Here is a 15,451-nt window from a genome sequence, read left to right as displayed (position 1 = left end):
TAATTTACCAAATCAACAAGTTAGCCACACCATTAGAGGAAAAAGATCAATGATTTAAGAAATACAAAGCTGCTAAAAATACTGAGAATTATTGGTACTGAGATCCAGATTTTTCTTTTCTTACAAAGCTGAAGGGGATTCAGTCACCAGGGAGGATTGGGAATATAGTGTCTCCATGGCATCACAACCTTCCTTACATCAATATTACAGGAACAGCAGAACCAGCAGATTCTGTGGATAGACAAAGGATTTGAGGAAGACATTCAGAAGCTTTGCAAAAAATTAGTTAATGTCATGACCACTAACCAAAATCAGTATTCCAAGCTATGGTGAAGATAGAATAATTCACGCCAAAAGGATGAGAACAGTTAACACTGAAGGACAAGAGAAGTCTCTGATTTTCTTCTACCCCTTCTAGACTCAGAAAAATTCACATTCTCCCTGTTGAAAAAGGATGAAACTTTACAAATGTATAGTTAGTGGAAGTCTAATCTAAATCAGGAAAATGACCTCTACTTTAAATAATCGGCTCTAAAATGTTGCAGAAAAGACAATCCTTTCTAGAAAATACTTTTAAAAGTAGTAATTTTTCTTTTATGGATTTTGAAGATCAACAAACCAGACTGTGCTGTATTTTAATCTGGCTGATGTGAATTACTTTGGCTTTGTAAAATCCAGTTTAAGAACTTTGATTATTATAATTGTTACTCAAAGATAATGAAAAACATCTCAATGACTTCTCTATTTGCACTGAGAACTAACCTTTCATAGCACAAGCTGTTCAGGATTTTTTTTTTCCCTGATGCTTGATCACATCTGACAATCCAGAGTACCCTTAAGTTGTCCTACAACATTGCAATCATACATTCTCCCTGTATATCATCCTCTGAACAACACTACTTTTTAGCAGTCATACTAAAAAAGATGGCCCAGTGTTGAATACAGTTCTGTCAAACTACATAATGATGGAAACAGCTACACATTCTAGCTGTTTATAATGATATTCTGGAGAAGACTAGGAAAGAGAACCTAGTCCAAAGCTACTAGCTCGCTTCAGCCCTGGTACCTCACAGCACTTGCCTGCTCTGCCATTAACTTTACCACCATTTTGTTCAGTATGATTTTTAAATTTTTTTCCAATTTTGTTCAACTGAAATTACTTTAAAAACGGTATGAAAAGTGAGCCTCCTTCCACGCTTCAGCAAAGAAGCGAGGTAAAAAGGCCTCCACGCTACAACCCGACGGCGGCGTCACCCCAGTTCCTCACACTCTTCCCGCCCTCTGCGCGCCCGCCTCAGCGCGCCACTAGCGGCCCCGGCGGCTAATTCACCAACTACGCCATTGACGTTGCTCTGTGGCAGCAGCCACCGTCAAACGCGGCATTTACGCTGCTGACGGAAGGCCGGGCTCTGCGCTTGGCTGCGTAGTTGTTATTCACGGATCGGGGCATACGCAGAGAGTCGGTTGCTGTGGCAACGAGAGCACGCGGGCGCGAAAGGCGGCGCCGCAGCTGACAGGGGCTGAGGAGCGGGAGCCGCGGCCGGGCTGAGGCGGCGACATGTTGGTGGGACCGGGCGCCTTTGGTTATTTAGTCTGTTTCTTTTGTTGTGAAGAAAGAAGGGCAGCTGTTGAAACTTTGCAGCTGTTTTGGGTGGGATTTTTTGATGTTGCGCAGTTTTCAATATTGGAAGTTGTATACTATGTCAGCTGAGCCGGTTTCCTTACAGAGGGAAGGAGGAGGTCAGCCACCACAGACTCTCAAACTTTAAGGAATTCTGAGGGAGGGTTTAAACTAGACCCCTTTTAAAAGAATGCGTTTTTGAAGAATGGCTTTCTTTTGTTTGTTTGCTTTTGCTTGAATACTATTTTGAGGCCATTCTCTGGTTTGGGACAACTTTGCTTTAACCCTTTGAAAAACATTCCCTCCCTCACCTTGCAATAATACCCCCACCCCCTCTCTCTTTTACAGCATTCAGTACAGGATTAAACCAGATAAGACAACTCAGCAGAAGAACAGATGTTATTCTTGATGACCATAAACCATTCCAGTCTGTGCTTTCATAGCTTCCCAACAATGATTGTGTGCTAAAATAGCACTTCTGGGACACGGAAGACTGTTTAAAGTCAGTAGTTCCCTTTTTGGTACATTGTCTGTCCAGTCACCAGGTGCAGACATTTTGGAATATTTTTAGGGAGAGGGGAAATCCTTCCCAGGAAAATTTGGGATGGCACATGCTCGTATCTCAGGCAACTTCCCCCCCGATATAGATCCCACAAAAGCTCCTCTTGCTTTTGGAAGGAGGGCCCTTCCCAAGCTGAATGAAGAGTTATGTTCTCCTGAGCTGCTAACTCAGCAGCAGGCACTGATGACGCTCTGTGATCTGGTCCATGACCCAGAAAATGTCTACCAGGTGATAGAAGTAGGTAAGCCTAAGTTTTGACACAGTGTGTGTGCGTAGAAATATTTCTCTGCTACTTTTTTTCCTTGCAATATCTTTGATGACACAATATGGCCATGAATTTTTTTCTATTTTAATCTCTACTTATTTTACCTTAAAAAGGTAAAGAATATGATGCCATATACATGACAGTTATTTTAAGAGTATCCTTACTTTAAGATTTATCAATGGCTCACTATAAGCTTTATCAACATGTAAATACAAAAGCAGTGTAGAATCTTACTTATTTTATTCTGAATTTTAGCTAATCCTAACTTAGGCAAATTTTAAAAAAGTTAGAAAAACCACCTCCACCCCCTTGCTACTCAGTTAAATTTAATTTGCTTGGAATCTTTTCTAATCCTGTTATCCATGAACTTTCAGGAAAAAAAAAAGCAGTGAATTTATGAATTTCTAATATCATAAAACTACTAAATACATTTTATTTAGAAAGGAGAAAAGAAAAAGCTTTTAGTTATCCTAAAGCAGGAAAAAATGGCAAAGGCCCCCCTTGATATTTTTCTTTGTTAGGCATTTTCTACCAGGTATGACAGGATAGTAACTTCCTGTATTTTTCATGCTTGATGTGCTCAACATACTCATATCTCAGATCCCATAATAATAACAGGAAGAAAACTGATCAACTTTTTAAGTGATAATTAATAAAACAATATTTAAATAGGGCTTACAAGTTCATTTGCAAAAATCTGTGAGCTCATCTTTTGCCATTCATTCCTTCAGCAGTGAATAGCATGGCACATCCACTTTACTGGAGACACAAAACCAGAGCTTTTTATGCAGAACTCCTCAGAAGTGTCTTAGTGATTGTAGAATGAGTCTATAAAACCCCTGGAACTTCATAAGGATTTAAGATACAAGACAATATAACCAAATTTATCATACTCATCAGGATTATGTCTGGCCACCACTATTTTCAAAAGCTTTTATCCCAGCATTTGGGAAGAGTCCTACATTTGGATTTTGGAAAAAAACCCACACAAGCTTACCTTTGCAATTTTTAGCAGTCTGTTGTGTATCTACATAGCTCATTATGTCACAGTGAAGTCCTCTGGTTTGCCACTGCTTTCTTCTCCATTTTCTTCCTTCATGTTTTTTTCCTCATAAAGATACCAATAATCATGTTCAAAATTTATGAAGTTATTGTTTGATTAACAGTAACTGCTGAAGCAATGCAATATGGTTGGTTGTTTGGGGTTGTTGGGTTTTTTTCGTCAGTGATATATGTGTATACACATAATCATGAATGGTTTACCAAATTTATTTCTACATGTGAAAAGCAACGCTGCATGTTTTTACATAGCCCATGCTACACCTAAAGAAATTCTTTAAAATTGTATATGTCAATCCTGCAAAAACACGCTTTTCTAAAAACATCAATAGCTCTACTGACTTAAGTTACTTCTAGAGTTACAACACTTCATAAATATTTGCAAGATTAGGATTTAACTTGATACAAGGCAGCAGCTTGTTTGTAGCATGGCATTTTTGGCAGTAGGCTTTGAAACTTCAAAGTTTCTTCTCTACTTGAGATATGACAATAGGACAATCAGTACAAGATAAAAAATCTGATTATTTGCACTTCAAATTGTGAGATAAGAGTGTTGCTATATATGCTGAAGGTATGAAATGTTAAAATGAACTGTTGTGTCTCATAGGATTCTTGGATAACCTGAAGACTTTGTTGTTACATCATGACAGCACTGTCCGACAAAAAACAACACAAATCCTCTATATCATGGCTATGCATAATGTTGGCAGGTAGGTATAATTCCAGAGTTTACTGAATGGTATGGGAAGCGAAAAAGATGTTTCAGTGAGAAACAAGAACATAATTTCTAAGTCTTGGCAAGACAGGTGCAATGTAAATGAGACTATTTAGTTAAGATTAAGCATCTCACAAATAATGTATATTTTATTATGCTTAGTTAAATCTGACCTCCAATGTTGTTTTTAGGCAAGGGCTGATACAAAATGGAGTGATTTCTGCCATCACTGACCTCTTGGATGATCCAGTAGATATCTGTCGGAAGAACATTCACCAGATTTTTGAAATTATGGCAAAACTGCCTGAAGGTAGGGATTTTTTCAGTAGTTAAGTATTCAAATAGGCAAAGCAGGTAGGTGACTTTATCTGATTCCACATGTAATGTCTTCCAAATTTATTTTACTCCATTGTCCTTGAAAATCATATCTAAAACCATTATCTTTTCTATTTTTGCTCATCTTAATTTTCTTTAGTTAGTGTTTCTATGAAAATTTATTCTTTGGATTCTATCTGAACAATTTAAAATGTATGACCGTCATCTTTTTTGTTGGTGGAGACAACTGTGTTTTCTAGAGCTGTTTCTGCACTTCCAAAAATTTGCAAATTGTATAATAATAGTGAGAATACTTAGCCAAAATATAGAACATGCTTTACATAGTTAACAAGTGAAATGCCCTATGTTAACATAATACATCTGTGAATAGTCCTGTCTGTGTACTGGGGTAACTGATCCTGCTAGATCTGTAATTTTCTTAGGTCTTATACAAGTAAAGGCTACCTGCTTAAGATACAGGTTGTGTGGACTGCACACTTGAATTTGTATTTTAGAATCTTGCATCAAAAATTCACTTTGTCCTTTTCTTTTGTCAAAATGATGATCAGCTGTTCATCATGGTCCACTAACTGTACAGTACACAGGATTTGTAGAAAGTTCTTCTGGCATTAGGAGGTACAAATTTTGCAAAATTTTTTTTATGCCTTCCTTGCTCCTTGCAAGCACTGGGGTAGGAGGAGGTAAATGAGTAAGTAAGGTCACCATCCATTGAGCTGTGGACTATGCACAGATTATGTATTAATGTATCTTTGACCTTATGCTCATAGGTTCAGTTTCTTAAATGTACACTTTGACATTGCTTTCAGGAGGGAGAGAATTTAAAACAAAACAACCAGCCAGCATGGGGGTGGTGCAAGGAACAATGAAGAAGTTTGCTTTTTCTCATATTTTATTCAAATATTGTTTGCCCTTAGGTAATATTGTTAAATGGACTTGGTAAGATATGAAGGTAAAAATGTAATAAATTACACCTAACTTCTGATGTCAAATTGAGCTAATAGTCCTACCCTCCCAGTATATCAGGAGAGAAATCAGTATCTAAAGTGGCAAAAAGTCGGATATATGCATCGTTTAGGCTGAGATGCATTCTGCTCTAGTGATGGTGATTTATCTCCAGTAGGATAAGCAGAAGCTGAGTTGATTACATCAGTCACGCGTCTAGCTTTTAAATGCTTCAGCCTAAACAGAGGAATCCAAGCTGAGAATTTGTCTTTGACTTGCCAGAAGAATAGGTCATTGTACCTTTTATGTGCTTTCTTTATATTACATATATTTATAGTGGTCTAAATCTTTTATACATGGAAGGAATTTATATTGATTTGTTACTTTTATTTCTAGACTCTATGGTTATAATTTCAATAGTTTTCCAAGCTGAACATTAGTCTTAAACATTTCCAGTTGATGAAAATTTTAATTTTAAAATTAAAATTTCAGTAGATAAAAATGATCAATTAAAAAGCCATAGTATTTAAATTCATGGCAAAGTGCCTTGTCTGAGGAATTCTGTTACATTACTGGTGCTTAAAAAAATTAAATGAGTGCTTAAAGTCTTGCTGAGTTAGTATACACGAATTCTAAAAAACATAAAGAAGTATTTTTAAATGCATGCAACTATTTTTTAAGTCCTGAATAACTGAATCCATATGAGAGATATTAATATGGTGGGCTTAACAACTTTAGGACCATCACTATAGAAAATCAGAAAATTTAATTTCACTAGCTATTTTACAGATTTTCAAATCAGATGAGACAGGGACTTGGCTTAAGTAAATTTTGACCTGTTTGACTGCCTGTAAACAATTCTGTCTCTTACCAGTATAGACAGATACCATCCTGTGAATACGTGGATCATAACAGAAGCTTATGGGAGAAGGAACGGAAACTTAACAGAAGTAAATAAATGTTGCCAAATTTTTGCAAATTACTATTGGTCATTAACCACTCATCCATACTGGCTAAGGTCACCTTCTTAGCCCCTTTTGGAATGGCATAATTCAGTAATAAGCCTTGCTGTTCAGCCCCTGCTGTACTGAACTTTATTATTAGCTGTAACCTTCAGATGTGGCTAGATCTCTGGCAGGCTAATGCATGAACTTAACATTTGTCTCCTTTTGCTGATTGAGTTTCCAGGTATGTACATGATGCACAACTTAAGTTGACTGGAAAGGTTTCAATTTAAACAGGGAAGTTGCCTCAGGGTTTGGTGGCTGTTGTACGTACCCTTTTAGATATGAATGTGTGACTTACGGATGTAAACTATACACCTGCCTGCTTTTAGGTTTTATCTCCCAAACCTCAGAGTAGGTTGGAAGTTTATCTACATAAGCAGAAAACATTCACTGGAGGATGAATAAAAGTTCTAGGTGGGAAAAAACAATTAAAAAAAACCCCCTACCCATATGGCCCTGAGAGGAAGCGAGAGCTTTTTTTTTTTTTTTAACCCCAGAGTTTGCAGTTAGACACTTTCTAACAAGCAGGGACTAAAACCAAGGGTTACATACAAAGTGTTTTACTAGAACAGTCAGTTCTATTTAGGGACTTACTGTGGCAGTAAGCAATGCTAGCTCTTGGTGGTGCCAAAACATAAAATACTGCTTATTAAGAATTCCACATAAATCAAAATACGTTGCCCAAACCAGAGGGTATGTAATAGTACACCATATCGCTGCTCTGGTCTGCTCCCATTGTTCCATCCTTGTCACTGCAGGCATCCGAATAGATCATCTTAGGTCAGGAGCTACTGATGGGAACTATCACAACTGTAAAACCAATTTGGTGATAATCAGGAAATGTGAGATGATACTATACAAAGAGAAATCAAGTTGCCTCCTGGAGTGGAAGGATTATCCAACCCCTGCTAAGCTAGAAACTCAGCAAAAGCTGAAAGCCAGCTGCAGCAGTGTCTCTCCTCAAAACCTTGCCTTTGATTGAAGGCAAAGGATTCACGGCAGCTCTGAAGTAAGCAGGAGCCTCTGCCAGACAGACACCACCTTCCAAATCATGTTACAATCCCAACTTAGTGAAAGTTGCCTATATTTGCAAGAAAGGCTACAATTCTCTGAGTGGTAGTTGCTTTTCAGTGAGGCTTCTCTTTAACTAAGACTGATACCAGTATCTTCATTTTACCTCTTCCACTTCAGATACTGGTGGCAGATCAGAATCAGGTTTTCCAAATCGAATTATTATCAAGACTTGTTTTGGGGAATGGTTCTGGAGTTTAGTCTCCAAGAAAAGCAGAAAAGGGTAATTAATGGTATGAAAACAATATTTAAATAACTATAGAATTAGTTACTTGGTAAATTCTGTGCATCAGTGTCTCCACTGCAAATTCCTTTTAATGTAAATAAGGAGTTACTTTATTAGAAACCTGGTATTTGTCTGTTTTGAATAATTTTTTTCCATTCATTTATTCTTAACATTTAGTGTAATCCTAATACATTTGCAGTGATCATGCTCTGTATGCATGTAGGCCAACTTTTTCACTGTTTCCCCCCCCCACCACCACCCTCTCTTCTATTTATAAGGAATTAAAAATGAATGTAGAACTGTTTACATCTGTGAAGCAAGCAGAATTTAATCTTTATCTTCTGATCCTGTATTCAAATCTCTCAGAGAGCATGATGTGTCTAGCAGTCTCTTTATAGCTTGCTTGAGTCATACCTCTCTAGGTGAAATTCTCTTCCAAAGCTTAGTTTCTTCAGCTAAGTAATGATGCCAAAGTTTGACCATTTCCTTTGTCAATGTTTGTGCTATTAAAAGCCTCCAAGACTTGCTCAGGATAGAAGTCCTCGAGTAGACTAGTCTTGCATAGCTTTATACAGACCAGATTTTCATACAGTGCCCTTTGACAGGTTTGGGGGGCTGGGAGGAGGAAACGATAGAAAAAACCTTCAATCCTCAGCCTGTCAGCTATGTACAGTCTATAAGATCAGTGGTGTAGAAGCTGAGCTAGCATATTGTGTGTGAAAGCATCTCTGAGTAATTACGCTTGGAAAAAGGTGTTTTTCTGAGCCATATATCCTTTTCATTTAAATTAAAATATAACATATATATATAAAATTATACATGTCTGTTTAAGGGCTGGAAGGTATCTCCATGAAAAGAATTGTGTTACTGTAGAATGGACTCACATACAGATAACTACTTCGAAGAAAAACAGGAAGGTGCTAAAACTGTTTTCATTGCTATGAGAATTCGGAGAATTTAGGGAGAACAGCAAATATTTTCTAATAGGTAGTAAGAGTCACAAGGCCTGACATAATTAATCTGACATATTACAGATACAGAAATAGTCTCTGCCTGGTAATTAAGCCTTCTTCAGCTAACCAAGAAACTGTCTGTCTTCCTCTCTGCATTTACTTCTACGCCTCCCATTCAGATAATGAGATGGTATGTACAGCTGGAGGAAGTCAGCAACTAATATACCATTCCACAGCTAGATTTCTAATGTGTTCTGGAGCTGAGGTAATTTAGCCGAGGGCCAATAAAGCAAATGTTCCACACTACACAGAAAGGAACCATGCATTTGACATGAAGCATGGTTGTTTTTGTTAACTGGGAAGTGGTCAGTGATTCGCGTTAGTTCTATGCCAGGCCACCTGGTCTTTCTCCAAACAGGAGTAATTTAGGAAAATGTGGTTATTTTAAGCAAATCCACTTGCAGAGTATTTTTGATTCCTAAACTTAAGGATGTATATCAGTATCCTCCAGGAACAGTGGGACCATTAAAAACCAAAAGAGGGGAAAATCCACAAAGACTGGGAGAACACTGACAAATATAATTTCCAGAAGAAACAACAACTTCAGTGGCAAGAATTAATGGGTAGAAGAAAGACAAAAATAAGATATATCTATGTATTCAATAGAGGATAGAAGAGGGAGAAGAACCAGCAGCAGAAGAAAATTAAGAACATTGGAAAAATTAATAGCAAAACTTTCACTCTTTGTGAAAACAGTTAGTTGACACAATACTTAACAATGTTAGTGGAAGGATGATAAGCAATGATAAATGACCTGGGCAATAACAACTGCAAAAATAGTTCTAGGAAGAAAATCTTTCACTAGGATATGGCTAATACTGGAGAAGTTTAATAATGCTTACCCATTATCTGTCCTGGCTTTTATGGGTACTTAATCCTTTTAGACAAAGACTGAGGTGGATTGGATAGGGCAATGGATTTTTAAGCATGCCAGAACCTCTATTTGGGAAGATTCCAAGAGATAATGTTTCTTCTGCTACTTTACTGACCCTCTGTGCCTCCACTATTCCACCCTTGGGAAATCATAACCAATCAGATCGGCGTCTAAGGACTCTTTAAGGATACCTTTTTCCCTTTGAAACTTGTTTTGCTGTATGGAGTGCAAATGGTAAAAGGACAGATGGCATTCTTATTGCAGCAGATGGAATATCTCTTCTGTGAATGTCATTGTTGCCCAGGTGAAGTGAAATCCCAGCTGTATTAATGCAATTCTTTCAGGTGGCAGTACATTGCATCACCAATAAAACTGAGAAAATAGATGCAAATTTAATTGCATGATTTATTCAGGTGGACAATTAAGAGTCAAGAGATTTCATTTCAGCACCTGTCTTTGGCTTAGAATTTTTAGTTTTAACTTTCCAGTGCCTCAGTTCTTATACAATCAAAAAAAAATTACTTCCGTGTAAACCAGAATTTAACATCTTGAATTCTTCAGAGAGAAAACAGAGCAACCATGAGTAACTCAGAATACTAAGATCAAAAACATCATAGGAATTATTAGACAGTTGGTAGCAAGGAATTGCTATTCAGAGAACATGATTATGTGAATTGATTATTTAAACTTAATTATTTACTGCTGCATTCCTCCCCATGCCTATGCTTTCCTTAAGTCAAGTAGGAACATACAACGGTGCTTCAGTGTCCTTTCTCCTTCCCAAGACAGCTTTCATTCAATGAGAAAATTAACCGACTCCTTTTCTTTAGAAATACCTTTAGGCCTTTGTTAAAATATCCTAGGTTCTCCACTTGTGTTGTGGGTTGCCTGTAATACTTATGTTGGAAGGACCTTCTTAATTGAATCAAGTTTTATTTTTTAATATAAAACGTCTCTTACCCTCCTCATAACTGACTACACTTTTGGGTTTATTTTTCCTATTCAGCTTTCTTACCTTGAAGCTATGCTGTAATGAATGCCAGTTTTTCTTGTCACTACTTTCACCAGTCTGAAATGGCCACAGTACCATGAAAGCTAGAGGTGAAGGAGGCATAACATCCAATAGGCTATTAATAGGAAAACAAAGCCCTGACTCATTTTGTACCTTTTTCACAGTTTCACTACCTAATTACAGGATATTACACTATAGAAAGCAATTTAGACTAGAAATACTGTGCAATTTCTGAAGTGAATGATAGCACTTCTAATGGTAAGCAAAGCATAGAGAATCCTGTATTAACAATTATCACATAAAGCTTTTAGTAAACTCACCACATCAAGCAGACTGACTGCAAATATCAGAAGCAGGCAGTATCATCTTCTCACTACAAGTAAGACCTAAATACTCTGCCATGACAAACCTTTTGTACCTTCAAGGGACAGCCTCATTGGCTCTTTTGCCTCTATTCTTCCGGTGTAACAGTTGACAGGGAATGTTTAAAGGGGCCCTGTGTCTTTAGTACAGGGATAAAATACCTCATTCAAAATGAGAAAGAATTTTCCCCAGTATCAATTATGTTTGGACTGAAGAGTTTTCAAAGGCTTAATCCATGACTTGAGCCTCAGAGAATATTTTTGGTTATGGGTGCATTCTCTGGCAAGGCTGACAACTATTATTGCTTGAACCACGGCCCTCAAGTATTGTAGTTCTCTTGGCAGTCCCAGCTCATCATTAGCTTAAGTCTCCAAGCCACCTAGAAAAACCTTAGCCTGAATTTAGATATCCTCAAACAGGTCAGAAGAATAATTCTTAAACATAAGGTAAGAAAGGTGAGGACTTTTTGATGCATTTTGTAGAAAGGCTGAGAAGCAAACAAAGGAATGAAACTTTCTAAGCACTACCAAATATTTTCAGCTGGTCTCAATAATTATTAATGGAGTGATGGGTTCTAAGTCAAATTCTGTTTAAAGTCCAGGGATATTATTTATCTAGCATCCCCTAACAAGTGATTTTTCTGAGTTTATGCTGTCTGTACAAGAGTTACACACTTTCTTAACATACATCCAGACTTAGAAAGATTTCAGTTAGAGAATGTTCTGGAAGAACCTTGTTATAGTCTGAATGGAGGGAATTTTCAAGAAAACTTCAATGAAGGACCATCAACAAGACTTATGCTGACAGATTACCTTATATGGTGACTTAAAAAAAAAATAGATTTTTCTTAAAGCCTAATTTTTCACAAGCATGAGCCAGACAGAATTCTGTATTAATTTTGGAGACTTGCCGAGAGCTCAGTAGTACAAAAATGTGAAGATATTTTTCAAGTTTTTTTCAAACTTTAAACAGGTTAGGAGACCAGCTTCAGGCACTATTAAAAAAATTATATATGTGCTTATACCTAGATATGTATTTCTAAGCATAGACATCTGTGTGAAGTACCTGCTTGTGTAAGATAATATGTAGGTGGGCTTCTTATATATCTTGCCGATACCGTGGGAGTTTCTTTCCTGATATTTCCTATAGACCTTGATCTATAGCTTCTTTCCTAAAAATGTTACTAACCATCTCCCCCAAAACAGTATCAATAACATGCATTCAGAATTTGTAGGGACATTAAATGGGAACACATCCCTTAAATCTTACCAAGTCGCTCAAATGTAATTGCTGAAATTGCTGAATGTTGGTGAATAAACTGAGGAAGAAGATCTGGAGCAAATAAACAAAACTCAGCAGTCTGTCATAAAGGAAAGAGAGCTTCACAAATATCCAATTAAGTAACTGTCATAACACTAATTAATGAACACACTATAGGCACATCCAGTATCATTTGAATTATTTATTTTTTTAAGTGGACAATTTAAATGTTGATGTTATTAACCATTTTGTTTTAAATTTCTTAGAGCCCTTGGCTGAGATCTCTTGCACTAATCATAGTACATAGGGGGAACAAAAGTAGAATGTTCTTTTCCAGTGTGCATGTGTGTCTGTGTGTCTGTGTACGTATGTGCTTTACAATTATCAAACATATATTTACACACCAACTTTACACTGAAGTCTTTAAGAAGTCTTTTCTATGGCAGGGGAAAGAATCAACTGACCAAAGACTTAGGTCTATATGATCCATTTGAGATTTTCCAGTATAGTCCCACAGAGCTTCTTATGCTTTCAAACTTTTGCCGGAATGTTACTCCATCCAGTAGTGTTTCTTTATGAGATGAAACCTGGAGCTGAGGAATGCATCTCTTCAGTTTCCTTAACTTCACTAAACTTTAAATAATTTAAATTATTAAATTGAAATATCAAGACATGTAGTTATTGTTCATATCGCTCATCTGTAACCTTCTAATAATACATCACATTTTTAAAATAATTTAAAAACCAACAAAAAAAAGACTTTGGAGGCTATATACTACACAATCTCCATGGCTCCTGCTTCTTGGGAAATCTGTTACAATATTACAATTCCCAGAATGTAATTGGAGCAGTGGAACAGAACTGTCCGTTGGCAACTTTCACATTCAGCAATCCAGACACTACAACAATAATTTAAAAAATTGCCTTGTGATTTTTTTTTCTGTGTTAAAAAAGGAACACTAACCTACTTCTTAAATATAGTTTGTTTTTTGTGAAACACCACAAGATTTGGCAAAAAAAGATGTAAAAGAAGACTGTTTTGATGTATAAAACTCCTTACCAGTAGAAGAAACACTGACCTTAATTTGGCCTATTCATAGATTTCATGTAGTTTTGCTGCATATTTGAAGCCTTAAAGAGCAGAAAGAGCTGCTAGTCAGTTTGGATATCACAGAACAGTTGCGCACCAATAATTCCTTTAACAGGCAAGATGTTAAACAGTTAAACATGATAAACAGTAAAGTAAAGCAGAAGTGTGTACATAGTATACGCTGTGAGTCATGTGCATGTGCATACGTGATGTATGTGTATATACTGTTTGGCTCTGTGTATCAATATTGTGGGTGCATGCCCATTCTCTACAGATTTAATTAGTAGTTTGCTTTGAATTCTCCTGTTCTGTAGCTTCTAGTTTGAACTAGCTCTTCTCCCCAACACAACCATTCTGCTCCACACCCTGCAAACAAGTTCATCTGTCACTCACCAGCTTTATATCGTCACGTCAGTAAAATTTTAGGACAACTGGATGAAGAATTATTTCTTACATAGAACATGGTAACACTCCCACTGTAGGAAATGGAATGAAACAAATGGAATAAAAGTGCAGTGACTGTGGCGAAAACATCTCCACAGAGTTAGGCCTCAATTTCCTTTTTTGTTTTTGTTTGGGAGTTTTGAGTTGTAAGGTTGTTTTTTTCCACTGGGGTGGGGGGAGGTGGGGTTGTGTGGGTTTTTTTGGAGGGTAGGCTTTCACTCTCCAGAACATATATTTGTGAAAAATGATGTAGCAGGTTAAGGGGGCATAAGAGGAACTGTGTACATACATCAGATTTCCCCTTTTCTCTCCTTGGGCTACTACACATTGCCCCATTTTTTTCCACTAGAAGTGGAAGTGGTTAGCCCCTTGTTTATCACTTAAGGAAAACAGATTAAGCCCAAGGATTCTTAGCAGAGACCAATGTATTTGAGATTGTTCTGAATGATGACATCTGTCACTGCATCAAAGACAAACTGTATGTTACTGGTATCAGTGGCGCAGGTGAAGTGTGAGTAGATCTCCTTGGTCTCCTTGTTGCGATTCAAGTCCTCAAACTGACGTTGGATGTAGACTGCTGCTTCCTCATAAGTGTTTTGGCCTTTGTATTCAGGAAAGCAGACTGTTAAGGGGATGCGTCGGATTTTTTCTGCCAGCAGATCTTTCTTATTCAAAAAAAGGATGAGGGAAGTGTTGATAAACCAATTGTTGTTGCAGATGGAATCAAAGAGACGCAAACTTTCTGCCATTCGACTCTGTAGGAGAGGAAACAACAGTGTCAACAACAGTGTTTCAGCACTATTTTTTTGCGTGAAAAGCACACAAAACATATTATTACATCTATCAATGAGTAAAATCTGCTTTTAGAGAAAAAACTTCTATTCAGTGACTGTCCATCTTACCTGACCATGAAATTTCAGAGGGCTTAATTCACTTATTTTGATACATTTCACCATAGACTACCTCTTTCTTTATTTTTTTAAATATTTTACAACTATGGAGGGAAGTCTAAAACTGAAGATTTAGAAAGAGTAGGTGTAACTTGGGAAATCAAACTTACATTAGCACTATAAACAAATTCTTTAAATAAAAGAGATGTGTAATTTCTAAGGATTTCACACTACAGAAACATTCTACTCTTAAAGGATTTTTTAAAAAGATGGAACTGCTGCAGCACAATTGTAACATTGCATCATCAGATGTGTACTTTAGCACACCACACATGCTCAGAATTTTTTCCTTTCCTCACTTCTCCCCATTGTATAATGGCAAGCTTGGATACACAAGACCCACATGCTACTATGATGGCACAACTTGCATATTTATAGGTGAAAGATATATATATATATATAGTGAAAGCTGAGTTTAGCCAGTCATGTTTAAAATCTTTCTGTCTGCTGGCCTGAGTATGAATAAATTATGAACAATTTAGGATGACCGCCACAATTACATATTTGAAAATAAAAATCCAGTGCTACTATAGACTGAAAGTAGAAATCAGTGGCTGTCCTGAATTTTCCTTATGTGTTGCTGCTGCAACACACACACTTATGGTGCAGCTGGAGCTGTCCATGGTACCAAGTGCTCTTGG

At 37.0% G+C, this 15,451-nt stretch overlaps 2 protein-coding genes across 2 annotated transcripts in view; one reads left to right on the top strand and one right to left on the bottom strand.

Annotated features, from left to right (window-relative positions):
- The first annotated feature begins 2,225 nt into the window (after nt 1-2,225).
- RSPH14 (radial spoke head 14 homolog) overlaps nt 2,226-15,451 on the top strand; it is a 92,042-nt gene continuing 78,816 nt past the window's right edge. The window contains exons 1-3 of the mRNA XM_037410255.1: nt 2,226-2,424; nt 4,115-4,217; nt 4,414-4,532. Coding sequence (XP_037266152.1) covers nt 2,226-2,424; nt 4,115-4,217; nt 4,414-4,532 — 421 coding nt within the window. The remainder of the gene's footprint in view (nt 2,425-4,114; nt 4,218-4,413; nt 4,533-15,451) is intronic.
- Nucleotides 12,514-15,451, bottom strand: part of GNAZ (G protein subunit alpha z) — a 65,146-nt gene continuing 62,208 nt past the window's right edge. The window contains exon 3 of the mRNA XM_037410127.1: nt 12,514-14,615. Within this exon, the coding sequence (XP_037266024.1) occupies nt 14,271-14,615 (345 nt within the window). The 3' untranslated portion in view covers nt 12,514-14,270. The remainder of the gene's footprint in view (nt 14,616-15,451) is intronic.

The sequence above is a fragment of the Falco rusticolus genome, chromosome 1 (assembly GCF_015220075.1).
Source record: "Falco rusticolus isolate bFalRus1 chromosome 1, bFalRus1.pri, whole genome shotgun sequence".
Lineage (NCBI taxonomy): Eukaryota > Metazoa > Chordata > Aves > Falconiformes > Falconidae > Falco > Falco rusticolus.
This window is presented reverse-complemented; position numbering and strand designations above follow the sequence as displayed.